The sequence below is a fragment of the Typopeltis vanoorti genome, chromosome 18, assembly GCF_054136105.1.
Source record: "Typopeltis vanoorti isolate ZY-2024b chromosome 18, IOZ_Tvanoo_1.0, whole genome shotgun sequence".
In the NCBI taxonomy this organism is placed as follows: Eukaryota; Metazoa; Arthropoda; class Arachnida; order Uropygi; family Thelyphonidae; genus Typopeltis; species Typopeltis vanoorti.
In genome coordinates this window covers 64364347-64385977 of record NC_143566.1, presented here as the reverse complement: position 1 = coordinate 64385977, position 21631 = coordinate 64364347, and the positions used below count along the sequence as shown (strand labels likewise).

The following is a 21631-nucleotide window of genomic DNA, read 5'->3' as shown; positions in this document are numbered from 1 at the left end:
ATACCTGGCAAAGAGTAATCAGAAAGTTCGGGTATGGAGAAAGCAATTAACATGGCGAAAGACTGCTAAACTTCTGCTCAAATAATAGACTAACAATAACCAACACTCTCTTTAAACATCCAAAACCCCAAAGAAAATGGACATAGATATCACCAGACAGACAAACCAAGAATATGATAGACTATATTATTGTAAACCAAAGATGGAATTCAAGTATCCTAAACTACAGATCCTTCTCTGCAGATTGTGGATCATACTATAAGCTAGTATTAGCAAACTAAGAATAAAGTTAAAATCTGGAAGCACTTTTGGAGTCAAAAGGAGACTGAATGTAAAAAAACTACAAGACAACAATATTCTAAGAAAATATCAACTAGAACTAGATAAAAACCTGAAGGAACTACCAAAACAGAATATAAACATCAAAGAACATTGTTGCAAATTAAATGAAATAATATTAAATTCAGCAGAAAAAACAATAGGTTACACAGAAAGCGAAAGTAAAAAGGATTGGATCTCGAATGAAGTAAAAAGGTTAAGCGATCAAAGGAAAAGCATGAAACTAAAACACAACTATAACAGAAATGAATATAATAGATTAACCAGAGAAATTAGAAAACTAGTTAAAAGAGACAAGAATAACTGGTTAGAAGAAAAATGCAAAAGAAAATAACCTTCATGGATTACATAAACAAATAGACCACATTAGTAAGACAAGGACAACAAAAATTATAATGATCAAAAACAAAGAGGGACAACTAATTGAAAGTAAAACAAAAAGAATGGCCAGATGGGAAGAACACTTCAAAGATTTATATAATAAAAACAGTTCCCAGGATATGATTCCAGCCACTGAAATGGAAGAAGAAGCAAATATCTTTACCAAAGAAATAAAAGGAAACAAGGAAAGTACCTGGCATTGATCAAATACATGCAGAATTCTTAAAAGCAGGAAAGGAACAGCTTTTGGAACCATTAAAAACATTATTTGAAGATCTACAAAAACAAAGCAGTGCCTACTGATTGGACCAAATCAATCATAACTCCCATATACAAAAAAGGAGATAAAACAGAATGCAATAATTACAGAGGCATTAGCCTCAGTATTCCAAGGTTTTTATGAAAGTACTTCAAAAACAAATTAAGCCATATATAGAACTGGCACTAGGAGAAGAACAAGCAGGTTTCAGACTAGGGCGAAGCACAATTGATCAACAATTCACTTTAAGACAGCTAATAGAAAAGACACTAGAGAGTACAACCAAAGTTGCTACATAAATTTCATAGACTTTCGTCAGGCATTTGATTCAATTTGTAGAAGAGAACTATGGGAAAATTTGGAATTCCCAACAAAACCATAAGAATAATAAAGAATCTGTATGAGAAATCTGAAAGTGCAGTACGAATGGAGGACCCCTTAACCAACTGGTTTCACGAAGAGAGCAGAGTAAGACAGGGATCCAATCTGTCACCAGACCTGTTCAATCTTACACTGGAAGAAGCAACCAATAAGGCCTTAAACAATGAAGACTCCAGAATCAAAATACATGGGAAAAACGTGACAAATTTAAAATTTATAGACGACATTGCATTACTTGCAAGCACAGAAGAAAATCTACAGTGAATTTCTGATAAAATAAAGGAGTGTATAAAATCTGGATTAAACATAAATATAGACAAAACAAAAATTATGCAACAATAAATTTAGTTTAATCCTTTATCCAAGTGTGAGCAAACAAAGTTTGCACCTGAAAGTATCTTCAGGACTGGGGTAAGGTGGTACAACACCAGGCAACTCGTTGCAAAGGTGGAGCAAGCTAACATCACTCCTATCTCAGTATCTCCCATAATGCAAAAACACATCTTCTTTCAGATATGTATAATGTTATGCATTAAGGGAAGGGCCACTACCCAGACTAGTTTTGACCTTCAATGAGGTCTCTTCAGGGGGAGTCAGGCCCAAGTGGAGAAACCAGGCAGAAGCATTAACAAGGTGATCTCTACCTATAGGAGTTGCCAAATGGTGCGCCACCTTTTTTTTATTAAATTACTATGGATTTAGAGAAAGATGTTGAAAGTTTATTTATTATAGTCTAACCAAGTGAAAAATAAACTTTCAACATCTTTCTCTAAATCCAGAGTAATTTAATAAAAAGGTGGCACACCGTTTGGCAACTCCTATAGGTAGAGATGACCTGGCTAACACTTCTGCCTGGTATCTCCACTTGGGCCTGGCTCCCACTGAAGAGACCTCAATAAAAGTCGAAACTAGTCTGGGTAGTGGCCTTTCTCTTAATGCATAACATTATACATATCCGCAAGGAGATGTGTTTTGCATTATGGGAGATACTGAGATAGGAGTGATGTTAGCTTGCTCCACCTTTGCAATGAGTTGCCCGGTGTTGTACCACCTTACCCCAGTCCTGAAGATACTTTCAGGTGCAAACTTTGTTTGCTCACACTTGGATAAAGGATTAAACTAAATTTATTATAGTCTAACCAAGTGAAAAATAAACTTTCAAAAAAAATAATAAAATTATGCAAATAGGAAAAAGAAGCACCAATCTGAAAATTGAAATTGATAGTAAGAATCTAGAGCAGGTAAAAAACTTCACCTACCTTGGAGAAGTTATTGAGTACAATGGTGAAATTATAAAAGATGTAAACAGATGAATCAAATCAGTCAAGCATCCCAAACTTTTAGATGACTTAATAAAATATGGAAGTCAAGAGACATCAAACAAGTAACAAAAGTAAGAATCTATGAAACAATGGTCCTCCCAATACTCCTCTACAGAAGTGAATGCTGGAATCTCAAAAAGGCTGAAGAGAAAAAATTATTAGTTACTGAAATGGGTTGGTTAAGAAGATTACTTGGAGTATCTCTGCTGGATCGACTAAGAAACGAAGATATAAGGATAAGACTAAAACAAGAAATAACAATAATAGACAAAATCCAAGAAAGAAGACTGCGATGGTTTGGCCATGTGACCAGAATGGGAACAGAAAGACTACCATCTAAAGCCCTGAATACAACAATGGAAGGTAAAACATTCAAAGGAAGGCCCAGAATTAGATGGATAGACAAAATAAAAGAGAACCTGAAAACCAAATCACAACAAGCGACACCAAACTGGGCAGAATTGTTTGGACTCTCCCGGCATAGACAGAAGTGGAAAGAGTTCATTCGGCCTCATCATCATCCACATAGATGATGAAAGAGAGAAGCAGAAGAAGATTATTCAATATTCTGAAAGCAGCATGTGTCTTCAAAAGATATTATTATTACAGGATACTCCAAAGATTCCTTAGAGTCATCAATGGAAGCTCTAAACATCATGTCAAGAACTATCCAACATTTGCACAGCATCTATCAAACTTTGCTCTGAACTCATTCACAGTCATGGCACCCACAACAGACTCTGGCAACAACCTATTCCACTCATTCACTATTCTTCAAGCAAAAAACCTGGTTCTAGCACGCTTGCTAACTACACTCTTACTGTTTCCATGGATGGTCGTAGTTCTCCCACCACTAGACCTGTTCTGAAAAATTTCCTCTGAATTAATCTTGCAAAAATCCCTCGGTAATTTGTATGTCTCAATCATATCACCCCTTTTCCACCTACCTATTAACCAGTTTTTATAACCCACAAATCTTCAACCTGTTCTTGTAAAATTCATTCTATAGACCTGCTACCATCTTGGTCACTTGCCTCTGGATCCTCTCCTCCTCATCACTAAAAAACCATGGTGCCTAGATCTGCATGCAGTAGTCAAGATGAGTCTTATCAAGGCTCAATAAAGAGGAACAATAACCTGCTTGTCTCTGCCCATCAAAGTATTCTTCAGTAACCATGTAATCTGATGACCTGCTTTAGCAACTTTTGCTATGTGTCCCTAAACTTTAACTCCCTATCCACTAACACTACAAAGTCTCTGGCCTCGTCAATTTTCTGGAGTACAGTTCCATCAATGTGGTATGGAGTTGGTAATCTTTTTCCCAAACAAAATGCATAACCTTACATTTTGTCACAGGGAGTTAAAATGACATCCATTCTCCTTTGCCCAGACTGCCAGTGTATCCAAATCATCTGTATTAACTATTGCTCTACCCAACTTTGCATCATCGGCAAACAACCCAACAGTTCCTCTCAGATCCTTTCCTATATCTTTGATGTACAAATTAAACAGTAGCAGTCCTATAACAGAACCCTGCATTATGCCACTAGTCAAAGGTCTTCTTTTGGACTCTACTCCTGAATAAACAACTCTCTGATATCTCTCCATTAACCACCCTCCTATTCATTTCCCACGTCAAAGGCTTTTGCAAAGTCCAGCAGTATCACAGTAAATCCATTACTTTTATCCAACTCGGACATCATTGTGTTATAAAACATGAGCAAGTTACTGAGGCATGACCTACTCTTCACAAAATCATGCTGCCCCCCCATAGAGTATTCCATTTCCATCTACCCATTCCTGTATTTTGCTCTTGACCAACTTCTCCAACACTTTCACAACAACTCAGTCGGTAATTTGCTACATCAGTCTTGAAGCCTCCTTTATGCAATGGAACTATTTTCCCCTCTTTCCACCACCTCCAGACTAGCCCAGAGCTGAGACTTAGATTAAACAATATGATCAAGTGCACCAACAATTCTCTCACCACTTCACGTAAAATTTGAGCTGGTATACCATTCAATCCCACAGTTGTATTCACATTACGGTTCTGTAATATGATATCACCTCCATTTCATTTAATTTACCTCAGTTCCCATATAAGCCTTTGGCTCTCTCATTCCTGCAATATCACTACCAGGATGATATACTCTTGCCAAGATGTCCAGTCAGTAATTCTACTATTTTAACTCATTCAGTTACCTTCCTACCATCAGCATTCATGAAAATCATTCTACCATATACATTCTTTCTTTTACTTGCAGCATATCAAAAAAATTGTTTGGGATTATCTTTAGCCTTCATTGCCAACTTCCTTTCATACGCTGCTTTTGCCTTTCTTACCACACTAATTACCCTTCTGGCCTATGCCTTGTACTGATGATGTGCCTGCAGGTCACCTTTCTCCTTAAATTCCCTCCAAAATTATTTCTTCTTTTGCAGCTCCAGCATAATGATGATATTCATCTATTTAACCACTTTATTTACTCTCTAGGCATGTAGTCTGCCATTACCTCCCTCAAACACTCCTTTACCACTTCCCATGCACTATTAACATCCAGCCCATGAAGTTTTACATGCCATGGCACCAACCTAAGCAATCTACTAAGCTTGTCATACTTACCAGCCCTGTAATTCCACATACACCCCATCTTAACTGAAAATTCCACACATTTAGTCACCTCCCAGGTCAAGACCATATGATCACTCTCACCAACTGGTGGCAACATGGTCATATTCATTATAGACAAATTCTCAGATGCAATTACTAGATCAAGTTCTTGAACCCCTAGTATATATTTCATCATATTCTATCTCAGGTAATTATCCCTTAGTAAATGCATAAATTCCATTTCCTTCGTCCCATGTGTCCTCTCCTCCTTCCAATCAATGTTTCCCCCTGGTCTATAGCAAACTGCATATTTTGTTCTGCTGGCCTTTATCTCACACCAGATAGCCTCAAATGTGCTATTTTCACTGTCCTGAAGTTGAACTTCTACTCTCTTTGTTGCAGTTCATCAGTTATCATCAGTAACACTCTTCCCCCATTCTTTTCTCTCTATTCTTTCTATATATCCAAAATAAAGTCAGAAAAATAGTCAACATTTTCAAAAGATATGATCTCTACCTTTAATACCTTTAAGCCGCACTTAAAACTAACTGCCTTTATCCATTCTCCTAAGGACAATCAGTTCCTTTTTTTATATGGAGTTCCTTGTTCCCGAAAGCTAAACTGCTATGGACAAACTAAAAGATCAGAAAACATGCACTTGGAAGCAGATAAAAAATACATCAGTAATCATACTATGAACAGTCAGGTCTAGCAGATGCCTTGGATATCTAATTAAAATAACTACAGATGTGCTGAACTTCCCAAAATATGTCAAACAGTAATTCATAGGCATTCCAAGTTACCAACTAATACCCTTCCTAGTCATGACTCTAGACTTGGATGTGTTGCTTCTTCTATGTGTGTGTGTGGGGGGGGGAGAGGGGGTTATAATTTATACTATAACTCACCTGAAGATATTTGTTTGAACGAGATGAAATATTGGATTACACCATAAAAGTACAAAGAATGAATTAAACATAATCATTCCTTATACTGTTTTCATTTCATTAACAGTTCAACACGAGTTCTAACCAGTACCTAACCCTGAACACACAATATAATAGCATCCTTTAAGGAACTGATCAAATCCCAGATTCTCAAGCCACAAATAGCTGGCCTAGTTGGCCGAGTGGTTAGTGTATCCGCTCTCCAGCCAAAAGGCTACGGGTTCGAATCCTGCCGTGAGCATAGATGTTTGTGATTGTCTGTGGAAATACTAGTGGTGGTGATCGGCGTTAGATGGTGTTAGTGTAGTTGCAGTCAGTTGGTGGATTGAGTGGTGGAGACAGAGGTGTAGAGCAAGTGCCCTGCCTCAATGAGTCCTTTGGGCTCCCTGGAGGTGTCAAATAATAATCATAATAATATCCTCCATTACTGCCTAAGGAAGTTATTATTATTCTGGACCTCCACATTGGCATAACTCATCATGGGAGATCCACCTTAGGGAACAAAATCTATCTATCTATCATTGTCCACTCCTTAAACTCATTCATGCATGCACTATCACCACCTTCTCAGGCAATGTATTCCATGTTCCTACAATTCTCCATGGAAAAAAATTCTGATCCTTAATTCTGATGCTCTTACTCACTATTTCTTTTTGCAACTTCCAGAATTGGATTCTTGTTCTTCTTGCTTTGTTTTTGTTCCTTCTCCTCATTCTATCAAATAGAAAATCTCCTCAGAGTTAACCCAGTGAATACTGCTCAACAGCTTAAATGTCTCAATCATATTACTCCTTCATCTCTTTCCACCAGACTATGCAAATTACATATCCTCCATTTATCTTCATAAGAAATGTTCTGCAGCCTTCATATCATTGTTATGGCACACTCTCTCTATATATAGTTACTTCAACTCCTTTAAATCCTAGTAACCACATCTGAGCAGAGTCATATAGATGTGGCCTGCTAAGGATTTATATAATACCCAACACTCTTATCTCTGATTATAACTGTCCTCCTCAACACTGCACCAATCCTCTAGGTTATCTTCATAATCTTTGTCTTATGTCCTCAAGACTTTTAAGTTTATCTACCATCATCCCAAGATCTCTTACTTCCTCCACTTCTTCCAGTACAGCTCCACCAAGAGATTATGCAATTTTCCATCTGTGGATCCCATTTTTGGAATCAATGTTTCAAATTATGGAAACATCGTGGGAGGTACACACTATTGCACACAATGCTCATCCAACTGTGCTTTAATCTGATTCAATGTGTCTACATTCACAACACACTCAGGCAATACATTCTGCTCACCAACCACTCTCCATGCAAATAACCTTCTCCTCACCCCTCTGCTCACACCCTCCTTATACAGTTTCCAGTGATGGACTCTCGTTCTACCCCCTCTCCCATTCTACGAAAAATATCTTCCATGCTAGCCTGATAACAACCCCTAACTAGCTTATAGGTCTCAATCATACCCCCCCTTTCCACCTATTCACAAGGTTTTGCAACAGATTGAGAGAATTTACATTCTCTCAATCTGTTTCATACTCATTCCAAAGACCACCTTTGTGAATCTTCTCTGGACGCTTTCCAATATATCATTGTCACCATGACCGTGTGGTTAGCCTAGTGGCTATGCGCTTCACAACCATATGCCTGGGGAAGGAGTGCCCTAGGTTCGATTCCTGTCGACGACATGAGGAGCTTAAGGATCTTCCTCAGCCATAGCCAGGTTAGCCGGTCTTGGGCATGGACAGCAGGGTTTTCCTCCAGTTTATCTGAGGTTTTTCATCCCTCAAGCAGGAAAACTGACCCCGTGAACACACATGGATACAGTCAGGAATACTTAAGACAATCCCTCCAGCCATAGGTCTGAATTGTCAGCTATGCCGGTCCGGAGTCCAGATAAAAATAGGGGGTGATTGAGGTGATGCCATACCTCCCCGTAAAGGGGGCTCACAGCCATTGAATCACCATACAAAATGAATGAATGAATCGTCACCATGTAAACTCAGTGACTGAATCTGTGCAGAACAATCCATATGAGGTCTGATCAAAGCCTTATACAATGGCATCATAACCTCTCTATTTCTGCAAGTCAGAGTCCTTCACATCATTGCCATTAACCGATATGACATTTTCACAACTTGTGCAATGTGGCCACTTAATTTTAAGGTCCTTGTCCATCATTACTCCTAGATCTCTCATCTCCTCTACTTCCTTTAAAGTTTCCCCGCCAAGTGTGTATACTTTGCATCTCATCAATGCTTACCAAATCTCAAAACCTTACACTTTACAACACTGAAGTGACAGTTCGACTTACCTGCCTATTCATGCAATCTATTCAAGTCCTCTTGTAAGGCCATAACATCTGCATGACTCTGCATTGCTCTCCTCAGTTTTGTATCATCTTTAAACAGCTGTATATCACTAGTTAAACCAATTCCAATATCATTAAGGTAAAAATTAAACAACGATGATCCCCAAAACTGATCCCTGCGGTGCACCACTAGTGACCTTTCTCTTTTTGGATACTGCACCCCCATATACAACTTTCTGATACCTTTCTGACAGCCAGTCACTGATCCAATTCGGAAGTCTGTTATCCAATCCCATCTCTTTCAATTTATTTAAGAGCTTGTTGTGTGGCAGTTTATCAAAAGCATTTGCAAAATTCAAGTACACCACTGTATGTACATCTCCCCTGTCCAAGGCATTTGTCACCTTGCTATAGTACATATGTTAGTGAAACTCCCTTTAAAAAACCCATGCTGATAACTACAGAAAATACTGCTGTTATCAACCCATTTCTGTATCTTACTTCTCACCAATCTCTTCAGTACCTTCACCCACAACTCCAGATATACAGATTAGCCTATAATTTGAAACTACAGCTTTATCACCACTTTATACAGTGGGCCAATTTTACCCTCCTTCCATTCCTTTGGAACCTGTGCCGTTTCAAGACTTTTATTAATCAGGTATGCCAATGCTATTGCCAATTCCTTGGAACATTTCCTTAAGATGGGTATATGCACTCTTAACAATTTTTCCAAAATGTTAACAACCACAAGAGAAACAAATAGGTCCATAGTTTGATGTTCCATTCTAACACAATCCTTATGCAATGCCACTATCCCATCCTTCTTCGACTCCTTAGCAACTCACTAAGTTGCAAGATTTTCATTAAACAGCAAGGTGAATTCATATCTGGTCTATGGAACAAAAATGTTCAGCATTTGGAATAAATCCTTTTCATTCACTTCTAATTCTTCAACCTTCTTCATCCCTCCATGAACAGAATTTGCTTTACCAAAATGAGACATCCTAATAAACTAATCATTAACCTTTTCATTGTTGCTGATAAAACAGAAACAAGACAAATTCTCCTTATAGTTTAAATTTCTTTTATAATTTAAATTAAAAAATAACTTGCAAAACTTTGGGCTACTGGCTTCAAAACAAGATTAACCAAATTGTGACACACATTTTAGTGAAATCTTGCTCAATACAATAACTGATCATTCTATATCATCAGATGTAGAAAGGGTCTGATCATCTTCATAATTTCTATTTTATCCACAGTTCAAATAACTGCTCTGATTCAGTTACAGATAAAATTCTTGCTACAATGAGTGTCTTCAGCGCCCAATCCTCTATGTCCTGATTTTCTAACAAGCATGTGTTAAGGCAATACAAGTGTAGAATTTAGCACATTACAAATGACTTGACATAAAATCATAAGCTCACTTTCAATCTATGCTAAAGCACACAACAATAGCGATCACAACAACAAAAAAGTTCTGAAAGGGTCAAATGAAGGAAACTCCTCTGTTGTAGAAATGGTGAATGTGCCTTCTGATTCTGTGCCAAGTCACTGAGCAAAATTCTTGAAAATCCTGATGGCACAGTAATTATTATTATTTCATGACACCTCCAAGAAGTCTGAAGACTCCTCGAGGGAGGGCACCTACTCTAAATTTCTGTCTCCACTTAGCTGCTACCATCATCTAGACCAATGCCATCTACTTCCCCCTCCCACCACCACCACCACTATTATTTTTTTTTGTCTGTAAATTGTGTGTGTTCTTATCTAACACTCCTAATGCAAAGAGATCTTCCAAGCTTATCCTGCATCTCTTGATGTGTGTGTGTGGTGGATTTAGGGAAATGTATGCATTAACAACCAGTGGATCTGATCGTAAATTTTCACCGGGATATAAAGATAATCTTCCAGTATTATATTCTTCTCTCTCAACTTCTAGTGCACCACATACCTCCTCTGGTTATTTGAGAGAAAGCCATCAGAAGAATTTTAAATAACTCTGATACAAGAAAGTCTTTAGTCCTTATAGACACCCCCCCTTCCCTCAAGATTGTTCTAGAACTAATATCCAATCTAAATTATCACAAGTAGCATTTATTCTGCAATATTCACAAATGCAAGCCTATTTTCAAATTCTCAAAAAGACAAAGATAGAAATCTGCCATCATGGGATTTCATGTGATGAAGAAATTGTCTATTAATGACTTTATCCTTTAAGAGAGAAACCTATAATGAGAATAGTGTGCTGGTTGTTCGATGGCAGATTTCTATCTTTATCTTTTTAATGAGGGCCTTTGCATCAAAAGCCCTCATTTTGACAGATGAGATTAATAATTAGAGTCCAAAAGTATGGTGAGCCCTGCTAAACTTCTGATATCAAGAGCTTGATGTGTGCGTGTAGTGGATTTAGAGAAATTTATGCATGAACAACCAGTGAATCTGATCCTACATTACAAAGGATGATTCAGTGTACTTTCTGATAGATTTTCATTGCACTGCAGATGACTTCTTGGCAGATTTCTTTACCACTGAAATAAGCATGCCAGTCTTTTTATTTCTCTCCCAGCATTTAAATCTCATTCCTAGTTTTGCTAATAACAGAATATTCTACTCCTACTCTTCATTTTTTAAAATAATTTGCAGCAAAGCATGAAGATCTTCCTTAACTAAATGTATTAAACACGGATCTCCATACTTTTCTTCTACCAAAACAGTTGTATTCTTTTTTTTAAAAAAAAAAAAAAAAAAACTTCCTTCACTTCAATCATTTCTTTTGATAATATCCAAATCATCAAAAATAAAAGATTTCTTCACTTCAATTTAATGTCTTTTCCTTATATAATGCATTCCATCCATAACCCCCAAAAATTCAATGCCTTGTTCAGCTCAAGATGCTACTTTTGTTTTACAAATCCTATATCAGCTCAATCTCCAAATATTATTCTCACAATGGGATGATTGCACCAAAAACTCTCATTTAAAAATTCTGACAGATGATAATCTCGCTACTGACAGTCCCCATTCTCAGAAGCTTATTCCAACTACTATCTCACCAATTCTATTCCTGCCTTCTGTTTCTTTGGTATACTTCCATGTGTATGGTTCTACTGAAATAAAATCTATAATTTCTTGAATCCAAAAAAAAATGGCAAACAGCAGCTGGTGAACATTTAAATACCATTATTCTCTGGAAGAGTTATCCTTCCTTACTGTTTTTACAACCTGCTCATGGGTGAGACTAATGTATACATGGAGAGAAGAAGCCTTTAAACTCTCTAAAATTCAATGAAAAGTTGGCCTTGATACAACCATATCTGCAATGCAAAGATTATGTAGTGTGTAGATATGGATTATGAATGTTACAGGATTGAATGCTATCTCTAAATTACAAACTAGAAAAACTTTTTGGTCCCAAGGCTTCTTTTTTTTTTTTTTGGCTAATTAAAGAGGTTGATCTTTAGAACAGGAAAGAAGACTTCCTCCTTTCAAAAGGAACCCTGATTATAAATCCTACAGCTGAACAAATTTGACATCAGAGCACAAAAAATTAAATCCTAGTTAGCACTAAGAACAAAGACTTATCTATCAAGCTGTGGGAATGCACTCAATCTTGATGTGGGAAGTTTTTTCACTTGTTAAAAAATGTACTTGACAAGAAATTATAGTTTTAATCATTACCCAAGTGTAAGTAAACACAGTTACTTACACTTGGGTAATGGTAATGTGAATGTTTTATGTGAAGAATCTTCACAACAAGTAAAGATACAAGTATCTTTACTTGTATATACAGTCTGCTGACTTCACATAAATTTTCCTAGTATTCCATAATGCAAAACATACTTCCTTCCAGATGTGTATATATTGCTATGCATATGGGAAGGATCACTACCCAGACGAATCAACTTTTATTGAAGTCTTGGTGGAAGACTGACTGTATAGAAATGTCAACAATGAATGAACTTATAGAGGATTTGCTAGATAATATAAATACGAGTGAGTTTTCAAAAATAAATAAATTGAGATTTCACAGAAAGTGGAGTAAAAGATTAACACAATCACTGAATTTATGCAATACTGCATATGCATGCAAAATACAGAGCCTATACAAAAACTAGTAAAAAAAAAAATTGTACTTCTTTATACTTTCAAGAAACCTAGCCATAATATTGCCAAAAGTATGTGTGTATCAGTCTATTTATTTATTTAACAAACGGAAAGGTTTCTCGCCTACTAAAGAATTGATACTGCATAGCAGCGCGTGTTATGTTTATTCCAAAAGAGGTACAATAAATGGTGAATGCCTCTCTGCAAACTTTGAAGTGTTTTCTGCAAACTTTGATTTTCCTAACGTACTTTAATTCGGAATCTGACTATTTTCTGTGAGTAACTTCACAGCAAGTTGCACATAAAAACTCAAGTAAAATTTAAATGTCACGAGAATAAATTATCAAGCCAGACATATTATGCTCTTCCATATATCATATAATTTGTTTGTATTACGTCACTTTATATATAAAGCCTGCCACTCCCAACATATCAATCTGATAAAACGCATTTTAGAGACACGTGTCAAAACTTACTTGCTTAATTTTTGAACGAAAGCTCTTTGTCCGCTTGCCATGCTTGGTGTTACTGTATTGTATTGTATTCCTTATAAATTTTAATATCAGTACATTATGAAATTTTGTTTTTAGTATGCGTTAAATATTTTATACAACTCTTTAATGTCAGAAGACGTCTTTTTTCTTTTTAAAAAAAAAAAAGGTAAATTTTAATGATCACTGGATTACTACGAGGTGTCACCACCGTATGATAAAGTTTATGTAAATATGACAGCTCCGAGTTGTTTGTATTTTGGATCCCCCCCCCCCCTCCTTGTCGTGTAATGTTATGTTCTGCTTATGAGCATATATAAAACACCGGATAATTATTGTACATTTGGCTATCAATGACATCCATATGAAGGGTAATATATATATGTATATATAAAAAAGTGTATACACAAACAGAGACATATGCATTGTATAGAAACGCTATCGTCTGTAGAAAAGATATAAGTTGTAACTTGAAATTAAAATATGTCTAAACAGTTGTGTAATAATCCGAATGCAAAGAATATAGCATCACTTCGATGTATTTCCTTTTCTTTTTTTTTTTTCGCGAAAATAAGAAAAAAATGAAAGAACCAAGGAGCAGTTAGCCTAGTAAACAATTGCTGGAAGACGTTTTCTTCATCAGTATTACTTTAAAAATAGATTCATTAGTAGTTCAGTTTGCCTTGTTTGGTAGGCCAAAAATAATGCTTAATTATTATAGTTATTTGCTTATATAAGTAAAAAATATATTGGGAAAGTATAGCACCCTTTGTGCAGAAGAGTGAACTACAGACTTCTTTAGGTTATAGATAATGTCGATTCAGACTGCAAAATTTGTAATGAAACTATTGTCTTCTGGAATAACTTCATAAGCAAAGAAGAATGTAATTATTTTTCATGGCAAATGAAAATCGATGTTAGCTGTTCGTAATTTTTGCTTTAATACTTATATGTGTTAGCATATTGACAAGTAAACAGCAGCATGCTCCCTGTAACCTACTGATTACTAGCCAGCGAATTTGCATTTATCATTCCGTTTTCTGAGATTAGCGTATTATTTATTTGGAATTGCAGAAAAAAATATTAAAAAAATCAATCCTTCCTTAGGAATTCTCTATTAAAATTTATCTTTATTTAAAAAGAAAATACTCAGAAATATTAAGCATGGTCTTGAAAACTTAACAGAAATCAATAGAAAAACTGGCAATTTTACTTTCGAATTTCGAGTGTTACCAGGTCTTTTCCTAAGTGTTTACATCCTTTATGTACTGAAAATAGTATTGGATAAATTAATGAGAATGTTCCCCATAAATTCACGATATGATATTTTTTTATGTTTCTGGCATGGTACTTAATATTTCTGGTCATGCTTCTTTTTTTTTTTTTTAATAAGCCACCAAAAAACATGAAAACAATACTGTTATTAAATCAGGAATTTGAAGAATAATACATAAATAGACAGCATTTGTTGAAACAATATAGAAGGAAAGCTATTAATTATTTGTAATTGTAACATATTCAGAATAACAGTGCAAACAGATTAATTCACTATTCAAATTATGTGTTTTTCATATCTCGGAGTAATGATTCTTTTCAATTATTGAAAGCCAGACACATTTTACGTGCTTACACAGTGTGTGTGTGTGTGTGTGTATATATATATATATATATATTTATTTATTTTTTTTTTTTTGTCTTTTTCAGACTTCAAAAGACCCATGCCTTATCCGATATCGAGGTTTCCATAACCTTAATTCAGTAGGATAAGGTTATTAATGTTATGCCCATTGGTCTAAGGGTTAAAGATGCCAAGAAATTAAATTCTTGGTTTCATCCTTTATCTAAGTGCAAGCAAACAAAGTTTGTGCATGAAGTAACTTCATGACTGGGTTACTTGTACATAGAGGCTAATAACTTCACATCAGTTGCCTTAGTATCCATAATGTATATCATTATGCATGTGTGTAAGGATATGTGCCTTGCATTATGGCATACTAAGGCAACTGATGTGAAGTCATTAGCCTCTATGTACAAGTAGTCCAGTCCAGTTGTGAAGTTACTTCACCTGCAAACTTTATTTTCTTGTACTTGGATAAAGGATGAAACCAAGAATTTAATTTCTTGGAATCTTTAACTTATAGTTTAACCAAGAGAGAAACTTTCAACAACTAGCCCATTGCTCTGTTTTTGCCTATAAATTGCTTATGTTCTTCTGATTTGTTTGCTGGAATGAAGTCCAAGTTTCTGGAAGAATGAAAAAAATCTGTTGCCTCTAAATGAGACCAGCTAACTCACCTTCAGTTGAAAAGTCCTTATAAAGATTTGTCCTAGAGAAGATTCAATTCCCAAGTTTTTCTAACCAAATGGCATTGTTATTGCAATCTTAGCTATGGAGCTTGTGGAGTAATATATTGAGTTTATGATTCTACTTTATAGTATTCATCAGAATAGTGTCATTACCTTTTATCAGCTCTAGTGATGACAGTATTACTGTTGTAGTTCAAGGAACAAATTTTGTAGGTAGGAAGATTTTTTTTGTTTGGTTCTAAAGTGTAATATACTTGATAAGAAATTATATTGTTTGAATCCTTACCCAAGTGTAAACAAAGTTTGCTTATAAAAGTATCTTTACGACTAGTCTTTTATATAGAGGTTGTTAATTTCACATAATTGCCTTAGTATCCTGTAATGTAAATCACATCTCCTTTTGGATGTATACTGTTATGCTTATGGTAAATATTAAAACAAGAATGTACTTTATTATCAAGTATTATATAGTTTATAACCAAGTGAAAAAACTTACAACTTTATCTGATCCAGAGTGTTTTAATAAGATTGTGCTACATCATTTTACTACTTGTATAAGGATAATATTTGGCTTCTGCATTAAGTCAACCTTAATATCTTTGGTTTGGATTAGTTTCAACCTTTATCAAAGTTGAAACCAATCTGAGTAGTGACTGACTCTTCCCATATGAATAGCAATATACTGTACTTGTCAGGAAGTACAGTATATGGATGCCATCCATGCTTTGCTGATGTGAAGTCAACAGCGTCACATCAGTAGACCTGTCATGAGGATACTTCATGTGTTAACTTTGCTTACACTTGGGTAAGGAGTAAAGAAGAATATAAATTTATTGTCAAGTATAATATGAATAACTTGTAGTTCTGAGAAGCATATTCATGAAGGGAAGTAAGTTTTTTTTTGTATAGAATTTGGGCAAATTCAGACCTTATTTGTTTACTTCATCTAGATGACTTTTTCTGAATTTACCATAATTTCCACATGAGGTATCTGTGAAAGAGATAAAGCAGAATACAGACCCTTTAATAAACTGAGCTCACTCCATCTATTCTGCTTCTTTTGGAAGAATTAATATAAAAATTAAAATCACCAGAACACTAATAGTTATGACCAAGATGCCACCCAGAAAATTATCAATAAATGTAATTCCTCAACCAAACTGCAATGAGATTAAAAAAAAAATAAATAAATAAAATAGTGTTTTGTACCCTACCTTAAAGAAACATCACAAGAGATAGCACATGTTCTTTGCAATATAATCTTGTCCCATCTTCACACCGTTTCAGAAACCATCTTCTTTTCTACTACCAAGCAAGGATAAATTACAATTTCTCTTTTTGTCTGGTGTCCAAGTATACTCTGTTCATGTCAACATTGTCATTATGGACAGACCAGTCTTTCTGCTGTGATTAGAAATCAAGACCATCAAAACTACATCAAATTTCTCAAATCTGATAAATCTGGCCTTGCATCTCATGCCATTGACACTGGACACAATACTTTTGAGTAAAACAGATTCTGCACTCAAATCTATTCAGATTTGATTATCTATTTCCTTGAACTGACACAGTCCAAATCTTAACCATTTTGGAAAGTAATCACAATTAACTGCTTGTTATGTATTTATTTGTTTTAAAATAACAAATGAGTTATGTAATCTGTATTTGAATTACAAAAACTAACCATTGTTTCCCCTGAACTGTAATAGTATATTCTCCTGTTTTCTCAGCTGTGACCGAGACACAAGTAAGTAAACAAATACTACGAGTCATGTCCGTTTTGAAAGCTGTCAACCAATCTTCTCTTCTCTTCCTGATAATGTCCTTGTGACAAGAAGAAATATATATGAGCTAATAAATTCTATTATTCTTTATATGTTTTAGAGCCTGTGTAGCTCAGTGGATGTGGTGTTTGCACACCACGGTGCTTGACAGCACGAAGGAAGACTTCTTGGTTTCAAATCTAGTTGGCGACTAGAGGAAATTTTTCTAAGCCTTTTTTCGACCAGTTCCCGAGTTAGTCGATCTTTGGCACGGGCAAGCGAGTTTTTTTCTCCCGGAAACTCGTGTTTTTCGTCCCGTAAACTCGAGAAACTCGACCGTAGAACCCACACTATTTCAGACATTAAATATATTGTGTTAGGGACCATGAGATGGTGGCACTTGTTGAGCCGTCTCTCTTCACTGTGTGCTGAATAATTAATGATAGTCATGGGTTAGCTATCTCTGATTGGGTACCAGTGGAGATTGAACTGCCTACTTAGTCTCCAAAAGTTATATAGGGCTAAAATGACCTCGCCTACTCCCTATACGGGAATAAAAGGCGTTAGCTGATTTTTTATTTATTTATTTTTTTTTTAAACTTTTTGATGAATATTATTTTCGACCACTATATACCAAATAATATAATATAGGACATGCTTGCTTAACAGTGACTGACCAAGTGTTAACAGCCATGCTCCATGCATTTGTGTAATGCTTCCTATGAGTTTGATATTTTTTCATCTTTCAGTTATGTATTGATTTCTAACCTAAGCTCGTTTTGTTTTAAGCTGTTATATGCATATTTATCTAACCCAGAAGAGGTCACCAGTTAACATGGCAAAACTAGTAGGTTAATAGTTGTATCAAATTTCTGACCAATTAAAACCCAATTTTTCTGTCATGTTATGTTTTAACTTTATTAACTACATAATATCTATGTTATAGCTGTCAAAAGAAAGATCACATAATTGTAAGTTTCATTATAAATATAAGAATAAAAGGTCTTATCATGGACTTTGAAAACAAAATCACCTAGAATGTTGAGATTATGAATCAGAGAACAGTTTTTTAACTACAACATTACTTATGTATATGCGAAAGAAAAGAACAATGTTGATGTGACTTCTTTTATGATGATTTAGATTAAATCATGGGGAGTTACTGTGAAAGATTATTAAAATAATTATAGGTGACATGAATACCAAGATAGGCAAAGGCAAATACATACAGCTAATTATTGGAAAATATACTTTGCATACCGAGTGTAATGACACTGGGACCAGATTGATCATCTTGCTTCTTTACAAAATATGGTAATCAGTGGTAAAAAACATTCATAAAATGACCTGGAAACTACCCTACCAAAATATTTTTAATGAAATGGACTATCTTATAGTAGGCTGCAAGGCATCTGTCTGGTTTGATGGATGTCAGATCCTTTAGAGGGGAAAACATTGATTTTGACTATTATCTAGAATCACAAGCCAGATCTCAAATACAAGGAAAATGTATAAATCCTATGCTAGAAAGTTTAATAATGAAAGACTGAAGGAACCAGAAGTTAAAGCCAGATACATTGGGAGAATTCATGAATATATCTGTGAAATGTTGATGACGCTAGGGATGTGGGGATTATTATGGAGGGTGTTGAAATTCAGCACACATATTGCAAATGTGACCACATCAGATTACGTCTTTAATAACACACTGACAAGCAGGGATAAAGAGCTTGTTATTCATCTTTTATATAATGTGAGTAATAAGACCACATATAGAACTACTGTACATTGATCTGGTCCCCTGAATTTTGTGGGGATGAATGATGGAGGGAATTCAGAGGTGAATGGCTGAGATTATGACAGGTCTATGAAATGTTCCTTATGAGAATAGATTGAAGTGAAATTGAAAAACTAGCTGATAGATGAATAAGAGGGGACATAATAGAAGCATGTATGCTATTAAAGGAGTTTTATAGGATTGACTGAAATCAAAGACTTTTTTCAGTACATGGCAGGAAGAGGAGAACAAAGCATCACCCCCCCCCCCTGAAAATTGTTAGAATCCTGTGTAAGCAAGGGTTAGGATTAGATTTTTTTGCTTGAAGGGTGGTGAGTGGGTGGAATGGGTTGCCAGAGGTGGTTGTGGGTGTTTCATTGGTGAATTTCAAGAGAGAAAGAGAGAGAGAGATGGTATGTATTGTGGTCTGAACAATGGTAGTAGTGGGTCTCCCACAATTAGTCTTTGATTCCATGGAGATTCCTGAGAAATAATAATAATAAATCTGACAGTGTCTTTGAAACTTAGGACACTTTCAAGGATGTCATGTTGATGATTGCAGATGTAGTTCTAGGAAAAGTAGATAGTTGTGCAAACTGATTGGTTTTCAGATTGCAAACATAGCTGTAGCAAAAAATTTGATGCATATAGAATAAAACCGCAAAGAAATTATAACTGTAAAGCAGAGAGGAATATTGTTTGGCCAAAAAAAAAAAAGTACAAAAAAGAAAATAAAATAAAAGTAAAGCAGGACATTCTGTCAAATAAAGTCCAAAAGATTTACAGTGAAGGAAATCTTTTGGATTTTTCCAAGATTAGCATTATACGAGGAGGACAAAACTTGAACGTGCATGAAATTATTATAGAAAGCTGGGTGGAGGAGGGTTTGATGAACTGTTGAATATATTAGTATTGGAATATTCTCTATGGGAAGAAATGGATAATATAAAAATGAAGAATACCTAGAAGTAATTGAACTCACACCAACAATTTCAGAAATTCAACTATTAGAAAATTAAGAACAGTAAGGCCTCAGGAATGGATTTTATATAAAAAAAACTAATAAACATGAGTATAGGGTATTCTAAACATATGTACTGACTTATTGTCAAGATTTGGGAATAGAGTGACTGATGGGACATAATGAAATTATTCAATGAATAGTTTATTAGAGTATTTCATCTGGGAGGAGTAAATTTTAATACTGGAGGAATAGGGCAGGTTCAAGGTTTAGAGTGCAAGAGGAGAGTGTGCTCCAAATACCAAGTACTCTGGATGTCAGTAAAGCTATGGGACTGGATGGTATTTCACACGAGTTTTGATGGAATCTGCTAAAGAACTGACAGCGCCTTTGAACCTGGCTTTTCAATGAAAGTCTGGCTATGGGAAAGGTGCCCAGGGAATAGAAGGAAGGTAAGATAGTACCATTGCATAAGGGCAGTAGCAGACTGGAAGTGTCTAATTATATGCCATTTCTGTGTCATCAGTAGTTGTTAAGATCTTGGAGAAATTAGTGAGGGACCGTATACAGCATTGGGTAATGTTATCTGTTAGAGTCAACATGGATTTGTTAAGGGAAGCTCTTGTTTTAGTAATATGCCAGCATTTTATAATAAAGTTACAAGAGCAGTAGATGAGGGAAAGGCATATACTTTCATTTTCTTGGATTAGCGAAGGCATTTGACAGGGTGCCACATGATAAGCTGATATTTAAGTTGTAGCACATGGGCTTGGATGTCAGGTTGGTCAACTGGATTCGGGATTGGCTGTCTGATAGGTATCAGAGAGTTGTGTATGGTGGGGCAGTTTCAGGGAGGCAGAAGGTTACATGTGGGGTCCCACAGGGTATATGTCTCAGTACTGGGACCTATATTGTTTAACCTTTATATCAATGACATTGTCAGTGGATTGCAGGGGGATATTCAGTTGTTTGCGGGTGATGTGAAGCTGGGAAGGGTTATTAGTAATAGTGCAGATGTGGTAGCTCTGCAAGGACATAGCAAATGAATGGGGGGGGGGGAGTGTTGGTTTAATGCAACAGAATGTAAGGTCTTGAGGTTTGGGACACTTCATACTGTGTTGGAGGAGTTATACTGGAGGAAGCAGGGGAGATGAGAGATCTGGGGTTGATATTGATAGAAACCTGAAATTCAGGGGACATATTGCAAAGCTGGTGAAGGTAACACAGAGGATTGCTGCAATACTAAGAGGGATGCTGACCCACAGAGATAAAAGAGTTATCATTCCTTTATATAAGACCCTGATCAGACACACTTAAATTATTGTTCTCAGATTTGTCCCCAGGATTTGAAGGGATAAATTAACTGTGGAAAGTTACAGTGGCAGATTACAAAGATGGTTTCAGGACTGTACAATGTTAGTTATGAGGATTGGCTGAGGGAATGTGGACTGCAGAGTTTGGTAAATAGAAGGAGAGGTGATATGATTGAGACTTTTAAACTGTTGAGAGGTGGTTACATGGTTGACACTGGGGAGTTCTTTTGCTTGGTTGAACAGCAGGAAGGAGTGATGACAAGAGGCCAACCTTGGAAGTTATGAAAGGAAGCTGTGAGCAAGAGGGTAAGGAGTGGTTTCTTTGCATGGAGGATGGTTGAAC

The 21631-nt window shown here is 35.8% G+C and overlaps 2 protein-coding genes across 4 annotated transcripts in view; one reads left to right on the top strand and one right to left on the bottom strand.

Annotated features, from left to right (window-relative positions):
• Zir (dedicator of cytokinesis) overlaps positions 1-13281 on the bottom strand; it is a 667641-nt gene extending 654360 nt beyond the window's left edge. Inside the window, exon 1 of the mRNA XM_090407837.1 lies at positions 13153-13281. Within this exon, the coding sequence (XP_090263963.1) occupies positions 13153-13193 (41 nt within the window). The 5' untranslated portion in view covers positions 13194-13281. The remainder of the gene's footprint in view (positions 1-13152) is intronic.
• LOC150096721 (uncharacterized protein KIAA2013 homolog) overlaps positions 13199-21631 on the top strand; it is a 401644-nt gene continuing 393211 nt past the window's right edge. The window contains exon 1 of one of the 3 annotated variants that reach the window (XM_090407839.1): positions 13199-13336. The gene's annotated coding sequence lies outside the window, so the exon portion shown is untranslated. Of the gene's footprint in view, positions 13337-13424; positions 13539-13838; positions 13858-21631 lie in introns of those variants that run through there. The other 2 variants (XM_090407838.1, XM_090407840.1) reach the window with 2 other exon arrangements.